Source organism: Plodia interpunctella, chromosome 8, assembly GCF_027563975.2.
Source record: "Plodia interpunctella isolate USDA-ARS_2022_Savannah chromosome 8, ilPloInte3.2, whole genome shotgun sequence".
In the NCBI taxonomy this organism is placed as follows: Eukaryota; Metazoa; Arthropoda; class Insecta; order Lepidoptera; family Pyralidae; genus Plodia; species Plodia interpunctella.
Window position 1 is genome coordinate 11,082,501 of NC_071301.1, and position 22,271 is coordinate 11,104,771.

The window sequence follows — 22,271 nt, forward strand, 5'->3', positions numbered from 1 at the left end:
GTCGTAGAAAAGATGCTGTGCAGCGAAAGGTGTTGGGATGCGGTGGCTTCCTTCTGCGAGGCTGTCATGTCGCAGAAGGAGGCCGCCGAGAGGGAGCGTGAGGCGCAAGCCAACGCCCCTCTGAACAGGAGAGGCAGACGTGGCAGGCGGCGGGCACGTTTCGCCCGTCGTCTGCTACGGTGAGGACGCCTGGCGAGGCAGAACCGGGGGGCGTCGTGGTGAAATGTCCGCGATCCCATGGCGCCCCCACTAACGGTCGGATGGAAAACGCCGCAGGAGGTTTTAGTGGGTAGTCCGGGCCGGCAGCGGCCTGGGAGCCCCACACTCCGGGGGAGATGTTTTTCCCCTGGGTCGCCCGTAAATGGGTTTCCTCCTGCGAGAACAAAAAAAAAAAAAAAAAAAAAAAAAAAAAAAAAAAAAAAAAAAAAAAAAAAAAAAAAAAAAAAAAAAAAGTTAGGTTAGGTTAGGTTAGGTTAGGTTAGGTTAGGTTAGGTTAGGTTAGGTTAGGTTAGGTTAGGTTAGGTTAGGTTAGGTTAGGTTAGGTTAGGTTAGGTTAGGTTAGGTTAGGTTAGGTTAGGTTAGGTTAGGTTAGGTTAGGTTAGGTTAGGTTAGGTTAGGTTAGGTTAGGTTAGGTTAGGTTAGGTTAGGTTAGGTTAGGTTAGGTTAGGTTAGGTTAGGTTAGGTTAGGTTTAGGTTAGGTTAGGTTAGGTTAGGTTAGGTTAGGTTAGGTTAGGTTAGGTTAGGTTAGGTTAGGTTAGGTTAGGTTAGGTTAGGTTAGGTTAGGTTAGGTTAGGTTAGGTTAGGTTAGGTTAGGTTAGGTTAGGTTAGGTTAGGTTAGGTTAGGTTAGGTTAGGTTAGGTTAGGTTAGGTTAGGTTAGGTTAGGTTAGGTTAGGTTAGGTTAGGTTAGGTTAGGTTAGGTTAGGTTAGGTTAGGTTAGGTTAGGTTAGGTTAGGTTAGGTTAGGTTAGGTTAGGTTAGGTTAGGTTAGGTTAGGTTAGGTTAGGTTAGGTTAGGTTAGGTTAGGTTAGGTTAGGTTAGGTTAGGTTAGGTTAGGTTAGGTTAGGTTAGGTTAGGTTAGGTTAGGTTAGGTTAGGTTAGGTTAGGTTAGGTTAGGTTAGGTTAGGTTAGGTTAGGTTAGGTTAGGTTAGGTTAGGTTAGGTTAGGTTAGGTTAGGTTAGGTTAGGTTAGGTTAGGTTAGGTTAGGTTAGGTTAGGTTAGGTTAGGTTAGGTTAGGTTAGGTTAGGTTAGGTTAGGTTAGGTTAGGTTAGGTTAGGTTAGGTTAGGTTAGGTTAGGTTAGGTTAGGTTAGGTTAGGTTAGGTTAGGTTAGGTTAGGTTAGGTTAGGTTAGGTTAGGTTAGGTTAGGTTAGGTTAGGTTAGGTTAGGTTAGGTTAGGTTAGGTTACTCTCACGAGATGTGTGTTAGGTTAGGTTAGGTTAGGTTAGGTTAGGTTAGGTTAGGTTAGGTTAGGTTCCCCTGAACGGGAGTCCACCACGGCGAGCGTGCCACCGGTGACGGATGAGGAATTTGACTGGGGACTGAAGCGACTGGAGGGCCGTAGAAAGGCCCCTGGTCCGGATGGAGTCCCTGGTCAGATACTCCCGGTGGCGGCGAAACACATTGGGAGCCGCCTTAGAGAACTGTTCGACGACTGCTTGTCGACGGGGCGGTTCCCAAAGCCGTGGAAAGAAGGCCGGCTAGTCCTTATAAGGAAAGAAGGCCGGCCTGAGGACTCTCCTTCGGGGTGGAGGCCCCTCCTGATGCTGGACGAGACGGGGAAGATGCTGGAGCGCATTGTCGCAGCCCGAATCGTCCAGCATCTGGACAACGTGGGGCCCAATGTGTCGGACCGCCAATATGGCTTCAGGAAAGGGCGGTCCACCATTGATGCCATCGGGGCCTTGAGGGCGTTCTCGGAGGAAGCAATTGAGGAAGGGGGAGGGGCCGTTGGCGTGTCACTCGATATAGCAAACGCCTTCGGCTCCCTCCCTTACGAAGTGATAGAGGAGGCGCTCCGGTATCACGGAGTGCCCCTCTATCTAAGGAACCTCGTAGGGCACTACCTAACAGGAAGGGTGGTGCTCTACGAGGACAGGGATGGGCAGAAAGCGAGGGCGATGACCTGTGGCGTTCCCCAGGGGTCGGTATTAGGTCCCCTGCTGTGGAACGTCGGTTTCGACTGGGCCATCCGCGCGGCCCTACTCCCCCGGACAATAGTCATCTGCTATGCAGATGACACAATGGTGGCTGTCCGGGGGGAGCAATTGGAGAGCACCCTTAGGGCCGCGGCGGTCGCGGCAGACCTGATGGTCACGCGCATCAGGATGCTGGGACTGAGGGTGGCCCTCAGTAAATGCGAGGTCATCGCCTTCGGCAGGAAAAGGAAATGGAGACCGCCCTCGAACGAGAGTATTCCCATTGGCGGGGAGAGAGTCCAGGTGAAGCCGCACATGAAGTACCTGGGCATCATCCTGGACTCACGCTGGGACTTCGGGGAGCATTTCCGTCAACTGGCTCCCCGAGTAATCAGTGCGGCGTCGGCGATGAGCCGGCTGCTGCCCAATGTCGGAGGGCCTGGTGCCTCGTGCCGTCATCTGTATGCGGGAGTTACCCGCAGCATGGCGTTGTACGGGGCACCGATTTGGTCGGATAGGCTCTCCGCGGCCAATAAGGCCCGGCTGCGTAGGCCACAGAGAGTGGTGGCCAATCGCATCGCCCGGGCCTATGTGACGGTGGCTTGGGCGGCAGCTTGCGCCCTAGCCGGAACCCCGCCATGGGAACTGGAAGCCCAGGTCCAGACAGAGGTGTACCGGGAGCGAGCCAGGTGCAGGTTGCTGCAAATTAGGCTTGCTCCCAGGGAAATGAGGGCGGTCAGGCAGCTGGCCGTGGACAGACTGCTCGAGCGATGGAAAGTTGAGCTGGAAAACTCCCCATATGGCGTGAGAACCATTGGGGCGCTCCTCCCATCGCTCGTAGACTGGGTCGGAAGAGGACACGGTCAGCTGACCTTTAGGATGACGCAGGTAATGACCGGACACGGGTGCTTCGGTCATTACCTGCATAGGATCGGAAGAGAGGAGAGCGCGGTCTGCCATGGGTGTGGGGAGCCGGATGATACGGCCCAGCACACTCTGGCAGACTGTGAAAGATGGGCTGAGGAAAGAGTGGAGCTTTACGTGGAGCTGGGAGGAGTCGACCTTGCGCTGCACAGTGTCGTGGAAAAGATGCTGTGCAGCGAAAGGTGCTGGGATGCGGTGGCTTCCTTCTGCGAGGCTGTCATGTCGCAGAAGGAGGCTGCCGAGAGGGAGCGGGAGGCGCAAGCCGACGCCCCTCTGAACAGGAGAGGCAGAGGTGGCAGGCGGCGGGCACGTTACGCCCGTCGTCTGCTACGATGAGGACGCCTGGCGAGGCAGAACCGGGGGGCGTCGTGGTGAAATGTCCGCGATCCCATGACGCCCTCATCAACGGTTGGTTGGAAAACGCCGCAGGAGGTTTTAGTGGGTAGTCTGGGCCGGCAGCGGCCTGGGAGCCCCACACTCCGGGGGAGATGCTCTTCCCCTGGGTCGCCCGTAAATGGGTTTCCTCCTGCGAGAACAAAAAAAAAAAAAAAAAAAAAAAAAAAAAAAAAAAAAAAAAAAAAAAAAAAAAAAGGTTAGGTTAGGTTAGGTTAGGTTAGGTTAGGTTAGGTTAGGTTAGGTTAGGTTAGGTTAGGTTAGGTTAGGTTAGGTTAGGTTAGGTTAGGTTAGGTTAGGTTAGGTTAGGTTAGGTTAGGTTAGGTTAGGTTAGGTTAGGTTAGGTTAGGTTAGGTTAGGTTAGGTTAGGTTAGGTTAGGTTAGGTTAGGTTAGGTTAGGTTAGGTTAGGTTAGGTTAGGTTAGGTTAGGTTAGGTTAGGTTAGGTTAGGTTAGGTTAGGTTAGGTTAGGTTAGGTTAGGTTAGGTTAGGTTAGGTTAGGTTAGGTTAGGTTAGGTTAGGTTAGGTTAGGTTAGGTTAGGTTAGGTTAGGTTAGGTTAGGTTAGGTTAGGTTAGGTTAGGTTAGGTTAGGTTAGGTTAGGTTAGGTTAGGTTAGGTTAGGTTAGGTTAGGTTAGGTTAGGTTAGGTTAGGTTAGGTTAGGTTAGGTTAGGTTAGGTTAGGTTAGGTTAGGTTAGGTTAGGTTAGGTTAGGTTAGGTTAGGTTAGGTTAGGTTAGGTTAGGTTAGGTTAGGTTAGGTTAGGTTAGGTTAGGTTAGGTTAGGTTAGGTTAGGTTAGGTTAGGTTAGGTTAGGTTAGGTTAGGTTAGGTTAGGTTAGGTTAGGTTAGGTTAGGTTAGGTTAGGTTAGGTTAGGTTAGGTTAGGTTAGGTTAGGTTAGGTTAGGTTAGGTTAGGTTAGGTTGGGGTGCTACTGTCAGGAAACCTCCACGTTGGCTCGATGATTTGAAGGTTTGCTTCTGTCACTTGATCTTTGATTCGGTGATAGCGGCGGCTGACAAGTTATTGGGCTGGTGCACCCTGGGCGACGGTTAATAACTCCCCGTTTAGGGGTCTTGTTAGCCGTTGGCAAATGTCCTGGCAACTGGTGGTGGGTTACCCATGTCGGGTAACCCAGGTTGGAGAGCCAATTGGCTCAGTGGCTGTGAGAGAAGGGGGCTAAGCCCTCTACTCTTACAGCCGTGGTAGGGGTCGCGGGGGAAGAGGAGGGGTTGGTATTACGGTGCGCCGCTCTCCCTATCCTCCGCGACCAGGCGCGGCCATGGCGCAAACATGGTGATCGGTGGGGCCGCAGAGGAGGAGGACTGCCGGTATTACGGTGCGCCGCTGTCCCTATCCTCTGCGGCCGAATGAGGCGCGGCCATGGCGCAGGCATGGTGGTCGGTGGGGCCGCAGAGGAGGAGGACTGCCGGTATTACGGTGCGCCGCTGTCCCTATCCTCTGCGGCCGAATAAGACGGAGAGCCGCTGCCTCCGGTCTGCTTCCGGACTGGATGGCGTGCGGCTCGCCTTGGTGGTTGGGGGCGCGCCTGCGGGCGCCCCCCCTGAATCGGTGGGACAGAGGTCCCACCCGGCGGCAGGGGTCCTCCAGATGTCGGAGGGCCCCTGAGAGTGGAGAGTCCGGTCTCTGGTGAAAGAGACCGGCCAGTCGCTGAGGCGCCTTGTGCTAGTTAGATCCGAGGCGCCTCTTTGTAAAGCGGCCGATGGCATCCGCAGGGGTTTAGTGGGTAGTCTGGGCCGATTAGCTGCCCAGGAGTCCCACACTCAGTGCGTAAATGCATTCCCCTGCGAAAACAAAAAAAAAAAAAAAAAAGGTTAGGTTAGGTTAGGTTAGGTTAGGTTAGGTTAGGTTAGGTTAGGTTAGGTTAGGTTAGGTTAGGTTAGGTTAGGTTAGGTTAGGTTAGGTTAGGTTAGGTTAGGTTAGGTTAGGTTAGGTTAGGTTAGGTTAGGTTAGGTTAGGTTAGGTTAGGTTAGGTTAGGTTAGGTTAGGTTAGGTTAGGTTAGGTTAGGTTAGGTTAGGTTAGGTTAGGTTAGGTTAGGTTAGGTTAGGTTCCCCCCGACGGGTTCCCATCTTGTCGCGATGGTGGGGCTTAGTAACCGGGGGGGCTGGTCTGACACAACCAGCCACCCCGGTGAACCAAGAGGAACCCAAGGCCCAGAGACTTTGGTGGGTGCTCTGGGCCTGGTGGACGGTCCCCTCAGTAGTACTGCCATTGGCTGGTGACCCGCCACCAGCCTTTGGATGTGGAAACTAGAGGGGACCAGAGGTGGGGTCGCGGGGGTTTGTCCTCCGCGACCACAGCGCGGCCGTGGCGCTGAACACGGTGTGGTGGGGCCGCAGGGGAAGAGGAGAGTCGGTATGTCTCTCGACGATCCCCCTGTCCTCTGCGGCCGAAGGGTGGCTGCCTCTGTATCGGGTGCAATGTGTGGGTGTCACCTGCCTATCACCTCTTGCGCCCGTACAGAGGCAGACTTGGGTGCCCTGTGGCACCCAAGATTTTGTGTGTGTTGTGATCGCTGGTCCCTTCAGGACCAGCGGTCGGTGATGCCCGCTCCCCCCGTCAGCTTTCTGACTGGTGTGCGGAGTGGGCTTGATGGTCCGCGCCACGCTCGCGTGGCGTAAGGGGCGGGTGGTTAGCACTTGTGCTTGCTGCCCGCCCAGGTCGGGGCCGAAAGGCCGGCCGGGGGGGCGTCGCGGTCGAATGCCTAGCGACCCCGTGACGTCCCCCATAACGGCAGCGTGAAAACGCCCCAGGGGTTTAGTGGGTAGGCTGGGCCGACTAGCGGCCCAGGAGTCCCACACTCAGTGCGTAACAAGCATTCCCCTGGGTAAACAAAAAAAAAAAAACAAAAAAAAAAAAAAAAAAGGTTAGGTTAGGTTAGGTTAGGTTAGGTTAGGTTAGGTTAGGTTAGGTTAGGTTAGGTTAGGTTAGGTTAGGTTAGGTTAGGTTAGGTTAGGTTAGGTTAGGTTAGGTTAGGTTAGGTTAGGTTAGGTTAGGTTAGGTTAGGTTAGGTTAGGTTAGGTTAGGTTAGGTTAGGTTAGGTTAGGTTAGGTTAGGTTTTTTTTTTTTTTTTTTGAAATATTAGGAATAGTGGCTTGATTTGGGCACAATTTTACATAAATCACTAAGTTTAGATGCACGTTTTTCTTTGCTATTTGATACAAAGTTGCGTGCATCTATCTGTGTTATGTTAGGAGGGGAGGAGGTTTTTGGGAGAAATGACAGATTTTAGAGATTTATGTCCCATTGATGGTTTTGAGATTGTAGACGATATTGTCTACCAATTTCAAGAATGTCGTTGTCGTTTCCTCTTTATTTGAGGTCTGGATCAGGTCAAATTCGTCGATTTTATTGCGTAGACACGCCGTGACGTAGTCATGGCGTGTCTTGTCGAATATAGGGCACTCTCTTAGAAGGTGTGGTATATCTTGGGCTGTAGTGCCATCGCAAGGGCATTTGTCGTCATCAATGATTTTAAATTTGGAGAGGTAAGTTTTGTGGAATCCGTGGCCAGTTAGAATCTGAGTGAGAGAGAAGGAAATTTTAAAGACGCTTAGAGCGGAAGGGATGTGATAGATGAGCGGGAAGAAGGCTTTGGTGGTGGCTCCCTGTGTGGTCGACTGGTACTCCGCCTGCCAAGCCTGTAGCGTTTTCGCTTTCAGGAGTCGCTTGGCGTGGGACAGTGGGAAGAAATTGACCTCGGACGCGGTCTTTTTGGAGGCCGCCGCTTTGGCTGCCGCGTCGTGAGCCGTCGTCCACACGAAGTTCACCATCTGGTTCCTGGACCGCAGCAAGAACAGGTCCTTGTGAATGCGATTCACAAGGTGGTCTGTGTTGCTGCGGTCCTGGATAGCCTTTAGAGCGGAGAGAGAATCTGTGAAGATTTTTGCCGAGGAGTGGTTCCGAGCGCGAAGCCACTCCAAGGCTTGGGCTATAGCGTAGAGTTCGGCCATGAATACTGTAGAGGTTCGGCACAGTTTGAATTTTCTGGTCACGGATCCCCCCGGCAGTCCCTCCATGATGACGACAAATGCTGACCCCGTATCTCCGTTTTCGTGTTTGCTCCCATCCGTGAAGACATTGGGTGCCTCCGGGTTCATCAGGTAATCGGTTTCCTCCTGCGTGGTCGCCGTATCGTAGTCTATCGTGACCCGCTTGGCTGGGTGCAGGAGGTCCCTGATCCGGACGCGTCTGTACAGACCAATGTCCTCAGGGAGGGAGCCCAACGTGCCAGATTGTTTGATAAGGTGCGTCTCGCGCGCCTCCTCCACCACAAGGTGTAGCGGCGGGAACCGCGCTAGCGCATCCGCGGCGACGGCAGAGATCGTGTGAAATCCTCGGATCGCCCTAATGGCAAACGCTCTTTGGAACGAACGGAGGGCTCTGCGAACCGAACAGAACCCTGTAGCTGTTCCCCAGATTCCCGCCGCATAAGTTATTATGGGTGTTATCACCTGCCTGTATATACATTCTACATTTTCCGGATGTATTCCCCAAGTGGGTCTAACAAATTTGCACAGATTTTTGAAAATTCTCGTAGCTTTCCCTATTATGTATTTAGAATGTTGGATGAAGTTTAGTTTATTGTCAATGATTACGCCAAGAAGTTTGATTTGGGTTGTAAAAGGTATACGGACATTGTTCATTTCTATTTCAGCTGTTAGGGTTTGTGTTGTGAATGATATGCATTGCGTCTTTTCCGGTGCGAATCGCAGTTTTACTCTATCTCCCCAAGAGTATATCTCGCGAAGACAGGTGTTGGTAGTGCGTTCTACCTCCTCTCTCGACTTTCCCTCGACTATGAGAAGCACGTCGTCAGCAAAGGCTTGTATGTGGGCATTGTCCGGTAGCAGCATGGATAGAAGTTCGTCTAGTATTAAATTCCAAAAGACTGGGCCGCAAGCGGATCCCTGGACGCAGCCCTTGGTCAGCGATTTGGACGACGCGCTCTCCCCATAATCCAGGGTGACCCTCCTGTCGGTGAAGTAGCTTTGGATGAGTTTATATAGATTTCTGGGGCATCGTATGTGGTGTAATCGCTGGAATAAGGCAGGCCACCAGGCGTTGTCGAAAGCGGCCTTTATATCGAGAGATATCGCTATGACCTGTCGCTTTTTCTCTTTGGCCGTTTTTACTATTTTCAGGGCCCGCTCAAGCGCGTCCACCGTCGATGTTTGGGGTCTGAAGCCGAATTGGGTTTTGTTCAGAGATTCCTCTTGTTCCGATTTATGCTCTAGCCTTTTGATGATCAGTTTTTCTAGGATTTTCCCGAAAACTGCAATGAGTCCGATCGGGCGGTACGAGCTGAGTTGTTCTGCCGGTTTATTTGGTTTTGGAATTATTTTAACCACCGCCTGTTTCCATATTTTGGGGAAGTAGCCTAATTCCAGACTTCTGTTGTAAAGTTCCGTGAAGAATTGGGGGATGGCGTCAAAGGCTTGTGCGCAGATGTCTGAGGTTAGATGGTCGGCTCCGGGGGCTTTTTTGGGATTGGTGTGGCTTAGGCACTCCCTTATCTCGTCGGTGGTGAAGAGTATGTCGTCTGGTGTGTTAGGTGGGTTTCTTGTGGTGTCTCGCAGGTGTTGCTGGCGTGCTGTCAGATCGGGAGTGTCGTCAGGATAGAAGTGGTTTAGCAGTGCGGTTGCGGTGTCGTTGGTGTTGTCAGTGTAGGTTTTGTCAATTTTTAGAGTTTGTGGTGGTTTCCTTAGGGGTGCATCCTTTATGAGGCGGTTTGTGACGGCCCAGACGTCCTCTTTCCCCTGCGCGTCGCAGAACTGTCTGAAGTGTTCGGTGGATTGTTTTGAGATGGCTTTGGCGTAATTTCGCTTTGCCTCTGTGTATTCTTTGATGATGTTGTCGAGTGGTTTGTTGGCCTTTTTCAGGTTGTGGAGACGATGGTGTAGTCGGATGCAATTTTTCTTTTGTGATTCCAGCTCTTCTGACCACCATGGGTTGAAATATTTAGGTTTTTGCTTTCTGTGGAAGACTCTGTTGCAGACGTTTTGTATGGCTGTGGTTAGTTGATTTACCGTTTGGTCTAGATCGGTTTCGGTGAGGGTGGAGAAGTCTGTGTGGGTGACAAGATGTTCGGTGGCTGATTGTATTTGTGTGCGGAAGTCTGTCCAGTCTGCTCTGTAAGTGGAGTATTTGAAAGTGGTCGATTTAGCAGTTTTTCCGATGTTGTGAGTTGGGGTTATTTTGAAAGTAATCCCGTTGTGGTCGGATGAAGGGCAGATCGCGCGGTCCACAAGCCAGTCCTCCAGCCTGTCTATGAGGTTTTGTGACGCATATGTGACATCCACTATTGACGAGCAGAGGTTGCCGTGTCTTATGGCCTCAAACGTGGGCTCATTGCCGGTGTTGCAAACAGCCATATCGTTTGAGGCCATAAGTGTGCAAATTTCCTCCCCCCGATCATTGTCCTGTGTCTCCCCCCACTCCCGGTGGCTGCCGTTGACATCGCCGCCCACTATCCGCAGCGAGGATCTGGTAGTCCTTAGGAAATGGTCTAGCTTGTATATCGTGGAGTGTTTGTCTATGTCGGGTTCGACGTAAATGGAGACTACGTTTAAAGATTTTGGTCCTAGTTTGACACGGACGACGGCCAGATTCGCTGAGGACAGCTGCGTGACCCCGACCGCAGCCACAGTGGCTTTGGTCACCACGCACGCCTTGACGCGGGAGCCGTTGGGAAACTGGAATACGTTCATGTCTGGGGGAGGCCTCATCTCGAGGTGAGGGCCTACATATGGTTCTGAGATGAGAGCAATGTCAGAGTTGCTGTTGCGAAAGTTGATGAAGAATTCTTGTTGCGCTATGTAGCAGCGGTTGAGGTTGCATTGTGTTAACTCTATTCGTTTAATAACCATAGTCGGTGGAGTCGCTAAGGGCTGTCATGGCTTTGATGATTTTAGGGCACTTTTTGGAGTCAAGGGCAGAGTGACCGGTGGATTTGTCGTTTGACCGTTTGCAATTAAAGCAGTTTAGTTGTGATGCATCTGATTTGTGAGCGCAGTTTGAGATGTGGTGGGCCGAGGAGCCACAGTGCGCGCACGGATAGAATTCCGCCGAGCACTTATTGCCGGTGTGGCCGAATTGGAGGCATTTGCGGCACTGCACGAATCGACTGAAGTCCTCGACGTGCACGCGCTGGTGCTCCACATTGGCCCGGCCCGCCTCGACTAGCATTCGACGGACAGCTGGCGCAACTTCTAAAACAGCATTGTAGAGCTTCTCGTTCCGATTCTTCAGTGCGAAGCAGAAGCGAATGTCTGCGGCGCTCACTTGGTTCTGTCCGCTCACCACCTCCACCAGCTCTTCCTTTCGTAGTTGGGTGTTAATGCCCTTCAAGATGATAAGCGGTTTCCGAAGTTTGCTTTCCTCGGCAACCACCCCGGGGAGCTTGTTTACTTTCGCCATGACGTCATCCCGCTGCGCCACGGTTTCAAAGTCAACCTTCACCATATTATTGCGCAGAGGGCGCACGTTGGTGGGGGCGAAAGTGGTGTCCCTAAACCTGACATTCTTACGCCACTCGTCAAGGACGTCACTCTCACGAGATGTGTTCTCTTTGGCCTTGATGACCAGCGAAGGGAGGGTGCGCTTAGGTGGTGGGGGAGGTGGCGGCGGGGGGGTGCGTTTGGGTGGCGGGGGTGTTGAAGCAACAGCCGCAAAGGACCTCAGGGCTGGAGCCGGAGGTGACGCGAGGTCGGGCGCTTGGGCCTTGAACTCGTCCCGGATACTCTCCCTGATTGCCAGAAGGATAGTATCCGAGACGGGCTTGGGGAGCTCCGTCTGCTGCGCCTTCTCCACCGAGCCCATGATGCCCCTCGCGAGCTCTTGGATGCGCTTTTTGTTTGCGCTGGTGACGCTCTTGCCCTCAGTTATTTTGGTGATAATTTCTTTGGCCGCTTCTATGATGTTGGATAGAGCAGCTTGGAGGTGAGTATCCGGGGTTGAGGTGGGTGCGGTGGGTGCGGCGGGTGCGGCGGGTGCGGCGGGTGCGACGGGTGCGGCGGGTGCGACGGGTGCGACGGGTGCGGGTACGACGAGTGTGACGGGTGTCGCAGTGGATGGAACTTGGGTGGGGGGTGAATACAATAAAGGTGGAGTAGGTGTGACTGGGGGCGAAAGCGATTCCCAGTGGTCCGGGACGGCCATTACAGTCACGTCATGGTCAATCGACCTGGGTGACGCTTGGCTGCTGGGAGGGGGTGAAAGCGAAATTCTCCCCCTAGATGGAGATGGGGGAGGCGTGCGCAGATCCTGGCTAGGGGATGATTCCCGGATTGAAGCCAGCCTAGAGGAGGCGCGCGGGGAAAGAGAATGCGAACGTCCCGCTCTGGAGGTAGAGGGTTGCGGTGAGGGGCTTTGCTGCGTGATAATGTCCGCAGGAGTTTCGGGGATGCGGGGGAGGTTCCTGTCTGGGGGGCGAGTATTGGCCGCCTTACGCGGTGGTGAATGGGCTAGGACCATGTTGGCTTAGACCGGAAAAGTGTTTAGAAGAAGTATGAAAAAATTTAATATGTCGTCAATGAAAGCGAAAATAGAGGAAGCGAGTGAGAGCAGCTGAAGGGAGATTAACTGGAAGTGGTATTTTTCCGAAGTAGAGGACGGGTAGAACTAGCGAAGTAATCCTAAACTATTGTTATTAAGGGAGCTGTTAATTTAGTTGACAATTTTTGGCCCTAGGTGGCGGTAAAAGCGAAGTAGATCTGGGTATGGGGTGTCCCAAGTGAAGTCCCTTTTACAACCTGAACACAATTGGGCGGGTGTGGTGGGCGAAAATTTCAAAATTGGGTGGTCCTATCGAGACGTGTGAGGCGTCAAAAGATGCGCCTCCGTTAGCCTGATAAGATGGTGTAACAAGCTAGCGAGGGTCCGATAGAAAAAATTTGGAAAAAAGGGGAAAAAGTGTGATTTTATTAAAATTTGTATGAAAAATATCTATGTTACAGGTGAGAATGCAAGAAAACTGCAACGGAATGCGACGAAACTTCACAGGGAGCCGGGAGACAGGTAAGTAAACAGAACTACAAACAAAGACGATCAAGGGATAGCGAGAAAAAATTTTAGAGAGTTATATGAGTGTTAGCGCCTAAGTATGGCGTTCACGGAAACTAGATGAATTTTTTAAAGAGAAATTATGGAGAAATCTGCACTGAAAACACTTGTTATATTGAAGGATACACGAGATGCACTAAAGAGAAAATTCACTGGGATGTAGGGGAACAAATAGGTATATATGGGTTAGGTTAGGTTAGGTTAGGTTAGGTTAGGTTAGGTTAGGTTAGGTTAGGTTAGGTTAGGTTAGGTTAGGTTAGGTTAGGTTAGGTTAGGTTAGGTTAGGTTAGGTTAGGTTTTTTTTTAGATTTCTCCTGGATGCTACACGACATCCGGGAGGAATTTATTATCGAGCATTATTACAGAGTTTCTTACATGTATATATCATAGTTTTACATAAGCAATTGTCTTTGAAGTTTTGATTTTACAGTTTTGTTGCCTCTGCGATTTGATACAGTGGCATTTATTTTTATAATCACTTAATTATTAATCAAATTACAATTGTAGGTTAAATTTTTTCAAGTTACTTATTATGCTGTGTAAATGGTTTGCTAATGTCTTGATGGTGGAGTCTCGGTGATGAATTTGATTGAGGTCATATGGGTCTATCTTGTAAATCCTGGCTACTTCTTCGTGTTCGTTTCTTGATTTGTAAAATTTTGGGCAGTGTTCTATTAGATGTTTCATGGATTGTATGCTAGTACTGTCGCATGGGCAGACTTCTGTATTCGTTAATTTGAACCTGTGTAGATATTCTTTGTGGTACCCATGGTTGGTTATGAGTTGAGTAATTTCAAAATTCGGTGCTATTTTTTCTGTAAATTTTCTTAATTGTTCTAAACTTGGGAAGAATTTGCTAATGTGATGGCCTGTTATTTCCTGTCTGTATATTTCCTTCCATTTATCATCTATTGATTTTTTGATTTCCCTTTTTGCATATGATATGGGGAATTTGTTGGATTTGGTTGAGGTCTTCATTGCTGCTGCTTCTTTGGCTTCTATATCTGCTGCTTCGTTTCCGGTTATGCCAATGTGGGCCTTTACCCATATAAAAATTAACTTAGTTTTATGTTTGGTTTTTAGTCTATGTATGCAGCTGTGTATTGAAGAAATTGTGGGGTCTGGGTTATTTCTATCTTGTAAGGCTTTTAGGGCTGATTGACTGTCTGAGGCTATTGTTATTGTTGTGTTTGTGATCGATGGGATTTCTTCGATGTATTTTATGGCAGTTTCGATGGCGATTAGTTCGGCAATGAATACTGTGTTTACTCTATTTAATTTGATTTTTTTAGTGATGGTTGTGTTATTTGGTAGGTAGAGAATTGCGCCGGCTCCGGTGTCTCCGTTTTCTAATTTGCTTCCATCTGTATATATTTTTATTGTTCCGTCTTGTGTAAGTCTGTCTATGTCTTCCTGTGTTTGGGCTTCGTGTATTTGAATTGTTTGTCGGTCTGCTGGATGTAGTTTTTGGCTTATTTTAGTTTTTGTTCTTAGTCTTACGTCTTCGGGGAGTTGGGGGAGCACGCCTCTCTGTTTCGTTTGATGGACCTCCCTGTACTCCTCTATCACCAGGTGTAACGGGGTGAGGCCTGCCAGTGCCACCACCGTTATAGTTGGTGCGGTGCGGAAGGCTCGGGTGATTTTGATTGCAAATTGTCGTTGTAGTGACCAGAGTTCTTTTCTAATGTGTTTAAATTTAGTTGCTGATCCCCATATGCCTGCGGCGTATGTGAACATTGGTTGGATGACTGAGATGTATATGGTTTTGACATTTTCCGGGTGTATGCCCCATGTGGGTCTGATAAGTTTAGTTAGTTTACTGAATAGTTTTTGGGTTTTTTCTATGACAGAGTGACAGTGGGAGGTGAAAGATAGGCGGTTGTCGATTATTACGCCTAGAAGTTTGATTTTGGAAGAGAAGGGGATGTGGGTATTTTGCATGGTTATGATTGCATTTTTGGATTTTGGTGTGAATGTAATTGCTTGGGTCTTATGGGGGGCAAATGTGAGTTTAGCTTTATTTCCCCATTCTGATATCATTTTGAGGGTTTCATTCGTTGATTGTTCTATAAGTGTGCTGTCTTTTTCTTCTACTAGTAGTAATATGTCATCGGCGAACGCCTGTATTCTGATGTTGGGTGGTGTAGGTTTTTCTAAAAGATCATCTAAGATTAAATTCCAGAAAATAGGTCCACATACTGATCCCTGAATGCAGCCTTTTGTGAGTGTTTTTTCTGCTTTTGAGTTTCCATAGTTTACAGTGGCTGTTCGATTTCTTAAATAGTTTACTATGATTTTGTATATGTTGTTGGGACATTTAGTGGTTTGAAGTCGGTGTAGTAAAAATGGCCACCATGCGTTATCGAAGGCTCCTTTGATGTCTAGTGAGATTGCTAATACTTGATGTTTTTTTGATTTTGCTTTTTTGATGAAATCTATTGCATGTTGAAGAGCGTCTGTTGTAGATATTTGTTCTTTGAAACCGTATTGTTTCTGGTTTGCTAATTCTGTAGTTTCTAGGTGGTGAGTTAATCTCTTAGCTATAAGTTTTTCTAGTAGTTTGCCAAATACTTTTATTAGGCCTATAGGTCTGTATGCTGTGACATCATCGGTGTCTTCTTTGTTGGGTTTAGGTATGATGAGTACCAGGGCTTTTTTCCATTGGTCGGGGAAGTATCCAATCGTCAAGCACCTGTTTAGTAATTTTGTAAATTGTGTTGGTGTGGCGTTAAATGCAGTGAGGCAGATGTCCGATGTGAGTTTGAGGTTAGGTTAGGTTAGGTTAGGTTAGGTTAGGTTAGGTTAGGTTAGGTTAGGTTAGGTTAGGTTAGGTTAGGTTAGGTTAGGTTAGGTTAGGTTAGGTTAGGTTAGGTTAGGTTAGGTTAGGTTAGGTTAGGTTAGGTTAGGTTAGGTTAGGTTAGGTTAGGTTAGGTTAGGTTAGGTTAGGTTAGGTTAGGTTTTTTTTTTTTTTTTTTTTTTTTTTAAATAAATTTTTCAGCTACGGCGCGTGGCCTGTACCTTTTTTAATTTAATGAATGTTTTAAGTTTAGAAAATTTTGTTGAAACATCCAATTCGCTCCGCGAATTTTCGTCTTAATAACTAAATACCATTGGCGGTTACAAAATACTAAATACAATTAACTAACTCTAACTCTACGAACAGAACCCCAGAATGGAGCAGACCAGGACCCCCTGGCAGCACCCGTTCACGAGTTGACGCATGGGTCAGCCATCGCAAAGCTCAACCATATTGGAGGGAACCTCACGACCCGGCCCACGACGCCGCCGCCAGATTGACCATTTTCGTGAGCATGACGTACTCCATTTTGTAGTTCTGTCCATTGTCGTCTTTTTTTTTTTTTTTTTTTTTTTTTTTTTTTTTTTTTTTTTTTTTTTTTTTTTTTTTTTTTTTTTTTTTTTTTTTTTTTATTGCTACTTAAGTTAACTACTTAAGATATGGATGGGGCTGTGAATTTTTCCACTGCCGTTTCCAGTTGAACCGTTCCTCTGAGTTTTCTCATCTTCTCTTTTACCGGGCTTACGATAGCTTGGGCCATTCGGTTTAGGAGTGTGGCAACCGTGGACTTCTTCCTATCTTTGTCCTGGTCGGTGCCTTTCTGCTTCGACTGGCGACTCTCCTCTTCGAGTGCTTGTTGCAGCCTCTCCGATCCGCTGATATCCCGAACTTGGTTCAGGGATCCCCCGCGGCTCGTAGTGGCTTCGCTTCCACCCTGGTCACGTCTCAAGAGAAACCCGAGGTCTTGACCTCTGTTCTCATATACCACTACCTCATGATGTTTTGAGGCTTCAAGGGCGCCCAGATGATCTCTTGTTTCGCCCGTGTGGTGAGACACTGCCATGGCATCCACGCTTAGCACTCTAGGAATGGGAGTATCCCCCAGAACACAGCCCCCTATCGACGTTAGCACGCTGCAGACCTTCTGAAAAGCCGTAGAGATGTCATCAGTGGCGAAAAGTGCGATGGTTTTGTTCTTCCTCCGCACCATTCGACACCGCTGACCCCCCACGGAGACCGTAGGTAAGGCGTCGTAAACTTTACGGCGCATGGTCGTTTTGCTTGTGCTCCCGTTCAACAGGAGTCCGAGTCCCGGTGAGATATAGATGTTAGTCTTCGCCCTGTCGTTGCAGAAGGCCACTCCCACTCGTTCCGAGTTGTTGTTCATGAACATGGCAACTCCTCGGACCCGCAGCCTGGGCTTCCCCGCTTCTCCGGCTTTTAAGAGTGTGGACAACTGATCTTGGTTGTCTGATGAGTACTGCTGCACCTGTGTGTTGATGGTGTCGGTGCGTGTGGTGTTAGTGTCGGTGTTAGTGGAGTTGGTGTCGGTGTTGGTGTTAGTGTTGGTGGATGGTTGCGCCTCTGCAGTCTTATTGCGTTTTGTCGCAATGGCCGCTACTTCCTCGATGTAGTTGAGGAAGTGACTCCTTGTTGACTTATTTTGCAGCAGATCTCCCAACACTTCCCGCCTCAACTTTGTGTCGCAGATACACTCCAGGTTGTAACGGGCAGTCTGAAACCTGGGGCAGTCGAGTAATATGTGCCATACCGATTCGCTGACATTCGGGTCACACTCACATCCGGGACTGTCTCTCAACATGAACCGGTGCAGGTATTCTCCGAAGCCGCCATGTCCCGTCAGGATTTGTACGTGCAGGTGATTTAGATTCGTTCCTCGCACGAAACTGTAAGCTTTGCTTACATTGGGGAAGAACGTTCTTGTGACCGCACCTTGGGAGGCAGTATCGAATCTATCCTGCCATCTGGCTATAGATTCCTCCCTTATCTTCCTTCTGACGTATGACAGCGGAACTTCTGCGTAATCGGGTGAAGAGGTCTCTTTCGAGGCTCCTTCTTTGGCAAGCTCATCCGCCCTTTCGTTTCCCGCCGTTCCCACGTGAGCTCTGAGCCAGAACAAACGGACCTCCCTCCCTCGCGACCGCATCTCAGCAATGCTCTCCTTTATGGCCTTTGCCAGAGGATGGGTTAGCCGAGTGCTGCACAACAGATCCAGCGACGATCTTGAGTCGCTCAGGATGTTGATTGCTGCATCTTCGCTTTCCAACGCTCCGGACACTGCCCTGTGGAGTGCATAGATCTCAGACTGGAATACGGTGCACGTGGAGTCCAGGCTGAAGACTTGGCTGTGTGTCTCCTTGCCATCTTCCCACCATGTAAGTGCCGCTCCCACCCTGCCTTCCATTTTACTTCCATCGGTGTAAACCTGTGGGCCAGTAATCTGGAGTGCAGTTTGGGTGGCATCTGTCATGTCCTCGAGCAGAGTGTACTCTAGTTGGAGTTTAGTGGCCGGGTGTGGTAAATCTTTGGCTTTTACAATCTCCTCGAGTTTACGATCTGGTGGTAGGAAGTCGACGGAGAGCCCCTTCTTCGCCTCGTAAAGGGATGCCACTTCCTGGATTCTCAGGTCCAGCGGTAGGATTCCTGCAAGGATTAGCGCTGCAGGCAGAGACGTTGTTCTGTACGCCTTGCAGATCCTTTGCGCGAAACCCCTCTGGAGTGTATCTAGCGCTTTCCTGTTGGTTAGGTTTTCAGACGCTTTTGCCCATGCGCAGGCCCCATAGGTCGCAATAGGTTCTATTACTGCGACGTATAGTGTCCTGATAATTTCTCCATTAAGTCCCCAGGTGACTCTTGCTGCGCATATCAGCTGTTTATATATGCTGGCCGCTTTGGTGCAGATGTTTCGCACGTGCGAGTTGAAGTTGAGCCACCTGTCTATGGTCAGTCCTAGGAGTTTGATCTCGTCTACCAGAGATAGAGTTGTTCCGGACATGGTGATTTGGGGAGGAGTGTACTTCAGTTTTTTTGTTAGCAACATGACTTGCGTCTTGTGTGCTGCGAAGTTTAACTTGTTCTCTCTACCCCATTCTACCGTCCGCTCCAATATTCTGTTGACGCGATCCTCCATTCCATCTATGGACTCTCCGGAGAATACCAGGACCCCATCATCTGCGAAGGCCTGACAGTAGACTTCCTCGGACGATAATCTTTGCAGGAGGGGATCCAATATGATGTTCCAGAAAGTAGGGCCTCCAATGGAGCCCTGCACACATCCCTTGGTTGTTTCCCGCTCGCTGGTTTCGCCTGCATAATTAACGATTATCTTTCTGTCTTGGAGGTATGAGTCCACCATCAGGTACAGATTTCTGGGGCAACGTCTGATCCTTAGTTGGTTCATCAGAGCCGGCCACCACGCGTTGTCGAAGGCCCCCTCTATGTCCAGCGACACTATCAACACGGATCTTCCCGCTTCCTTTTCCGCGTTGACGTGCTTCAGCAGGTCATACAGGGCGTCCTCGGTTCCGCGCTGCGGCAAGAAACCGTACTGCCTTGGGCTGAGGGTTGGGAGTAGGTGCCATTGTAGTCTTCTCACAAAAAGTTTCTCTAACGTTTTTCCCAGGACGGACAACAGTCCGATGGGGCGATAGGATTTGGGGCTGGTGTAATCTTCTTTGCCCGGTTTGTTGAGAATGACTACATGGGCGATCTTCCACTGTCTCGGAAAGTAAGAAATGGCTAGGCATTTGTTGGCAATTGCCATGAATACTTCCCTTGAGCAGCGAATCGCTCTGGCACAAATGTCCGAGGTGAACCCGTCCGGTCCCGGTGCCTTTTTGGGGTTTTGCTCTTGCAGCACAGCCTCCAATTCGGCCTCGGTGAACGGTGGGTCGTCCTCTTTCAATTCTCCCAAACGCTTTTGAGGTGTTTCTTGCACAATTTTTCGGAGTTGAGTGTGATACGGGGTATCGGTTACCACCGCGTCCTCAGGGTAGAAGGTGTTCGCCAGTAGATCGGCAGATTGCTTGGGGTCCAACGTCTTTCCATCCGGTCCCCTTAGAAGTGGCTCTTCTTTCCTTCCTGATGTTTTCCTGAGGACACGGTAGATTCCGTCCCACATACTCTCTCTCTCCTGCTTTGTGCAGAACTCCTTCCAGCTTCGAGTTTGGGCCTCTGCTGATTGCTTGGCGTATAACGCCTTGGCCTCATTATACTCTTGCAGTACGTGTTCCTTCCGGTGCGGGGCAGCGTTTTTAATCCTTTTCTTTTTACGAACGAGGTCCCTTTTTAGGTGTTCTATTTCTTCCGTCCACCAGGGAAGGGGGGTACCTTGGCGCCTTCTGCCTATCTTAGGGATCGCGCTTTCGCACGCTTCCCGAATAGCTGTTATGTAGGCTTCTGTAAGGATCTCCATTTCCTCTCCGGTCACTATCTCTCCTACTCTGGCAGGTGTTATGTCCCTTTCCGCAAGCAAAGACAGGAGTGTTTCGTCGAACGCTAACCAGTTTGCCTTTTTGGTGTTGTACACTCTAGTGGTGGGGGCTGCTGCGTGTTGCAACCGCACTCCTAACTCTAGTGTGTACGTGATGGCGTTGTGGTCTGATGTAATGAGCGTCCTGTCGACTTTCCAGTTCCTGATCTTTCCCAGCAGTGAAGAACTACACGCAGTCACGTCAACTATGCTGGTGCATAGAACGTTTCTCCGCCAGACTTCGAAGGTCGGTGTGTTTCCGGTGTTGAGGATGTGGTAATCCATTTCGTTGATGAAGGCGTTGTATTCCATCCCTCTCTCGTTCTCGGATTCGCTGCCCCACCAGTGGCTCCAGGCATTCACGTCTCCCGCTAACAAGGTGTTTGGCGTGTTAAGCGATTTGCATGTCGCCTTGGTTCGCTCAATGTAGGGACCTATGTCGGCCGCTCCGTCAAAGTATACAGAGACTACTCCAAGCCTGAAGCTGCCTGCTTCCAGCACCACTGCAGATTCCGTTTCGGTCACCAGCTGAGGATCGTGTATGATCCTGAACTGGTCACCGAAAACTATTATCGCTGCTTTAACTGGGTTCCGGCTGCTGATGTTTGAGGAGCACTGGATTACTCTAGTGCCGGGGTACTGCTTTACTCTGCCGCTGGATCCAGTATATGGTTCCTGCACCAGTGCAATAGCAATACCTTTCTCCTCTGCTACTTTTAGTAGCTCGGCTGTGGCGATCTTGGAGTGCTGGAGATTGATTTGCACAATCCCCAGTTTTGTCCCTGCTCCTTCTCCAGAGGTACCAGGTCCGTTCATCTGGCTGCCCTTAGCAATACGCTATCTTAGAACGCGCTAATCTGTCCCACACTAAGCGCTCTGGGCACTCTTCGCTGAATGCCATGTGGGGGAAGATGTCGTGTGCCTTGGCGTCCTTGCAGTTTTTGCACTTTGGGGGCCTTTCCTCCTGCCTGGTTCTGCACTCCTGCCAGGAGTGGGCGCCGCCGCAGTAATTGCAATACTGCGCCGACTCCCGGCAGAGTGCTTTAGGATGTCCGAACCCTAGGCATTTGGCGCACTGCACGAGGGGGGATTGATCCTCTACATCTCTCCTGTGTATTGCAATATGGATCTTTCCCTCCTCAAGCATGCGCTTGTGGAGTAAGGGTGCAACCTCGAATACTGCGTGGCACTGTAGCGGGTTCCTTGCTCGCTTTCGGTACCTTAATCGGATGTGTTGTTGGTCGCCAGGAAGTTTTTCAAACAGTTTCCTGTTTTGGGCCTTAATGTGCTCGACCATCTCCTCATCCTTCAGGTACGCCATGATGTTATTCACCTTGATTAGGGGGTTTTGTGGCTTTGCCTCCTGAACTTTCAGGGATGCGTTTTTTTTAATTTGGGACTGCAATTTCCTGGCGTCCTCTTTATCCTCACAGCTCAGCAGGATCTTGCTGTTCCTCGCCTTCCTTACCCTGTCCACTATGACGCCGGTATTTTTAAAGTCCAGCGTCTTTGTGATTATCTCCAGCACTTTCTCTCCCGTATTGGTTGGGTCCGTGCTAGAGATTATCAGTGTGTGGTTGGGGTTCTTTTGTGGCTTTGGTGTTTTAGCCACGGCGGCATAGTCTCTTGCTTGCTGTTTGGGCATTGGAGGAGCCGTTGGGATTGCAGCGTTTTTAACTGAGGAGTTGTACCACTCCATAGTTTTTCGGCTGTTTGTGGCTATCTCCGACACCTCCGCCCTTATCGGGTTTAGCATTCCCTCAATTTGGGCAGCGGTGTCGGCGATTGCCAGTTCAGCTCCGAGTCCTGGGCCGGTATTGTTTGCCGAGTTGGAGAGAGCTACATCTTTTACCTCTTCTACACCATCGAGGATTCTCTTTGCCTTGGTCATCAGGGGGGCGGTGACCTCTCGGATTTCATCCCCGATCTCCTCTTTCGAGACTGGTCTGAGGCTTCGGATTTCTCGGAGCATACGCTCCATCTCCAGCCTCAGCTCCTTTACCTCCTCCTTTATGCCTTTGAAGGAGGACTCATCGGTCTCTTGCTGTGTGGGAGATTGGGGAGATACCTCACTTCGCTCCCTGATGGTGGTGGTGTCGGTCTTTAGATAGTGCACCTCGTGAACTAGAGATCCTACCGTGTTTGTTAGGTCCTGTAGCTTCTCCGACAGCTTAGGCTTCGCTGCCCGATTACTCCTCAGGGGGTGGCGCCTTGTTAGTCTGGCGCGTTTTGGCTTTTTGTTTGGCGCTGGTGTGGACTTTTGGCCCATCTCGAGGTGGACGGTCTTCACCGATTTGGTGACCACTCCGTCCATCTCGAAATTTAGCCAGCTCTGTACGTTCTCGACAGAGCTTTGAGTTCCTTTTAGAGACTCCAACATCTCTTTGAGCCTTGCGTCAAACTTTGCCTGTTGGTCCTGGAGGGCTTTTTGATGGGCTCTCTCTACACTCACCAT

At 49.9% G+C, this 22,271-nt stretch overlaps 1 protein-coding gene across 1 annotated transcript; it reads right to left on the reverse strand.

Annotated features, from left to right (window-relative positions):
• Nucleotides 1–10,322: 10,322 nt before the first annotated feature.
• Nucleotides 10,323–11,939, reverse strand: LOC128672174 (proline-rich protein 36-like). The gene has a single exon (XM_053749121.1). It carries the CDS (start codon nucleotides 11,937–11,939, stop codon nucleotides 10,323–10,325), a length of 1,617 nt encoding a protein of 538 aa, XP_053605096.1.
• Nucleotides 11,940–22,271: the final 10,332 nt, after the last annotated feature.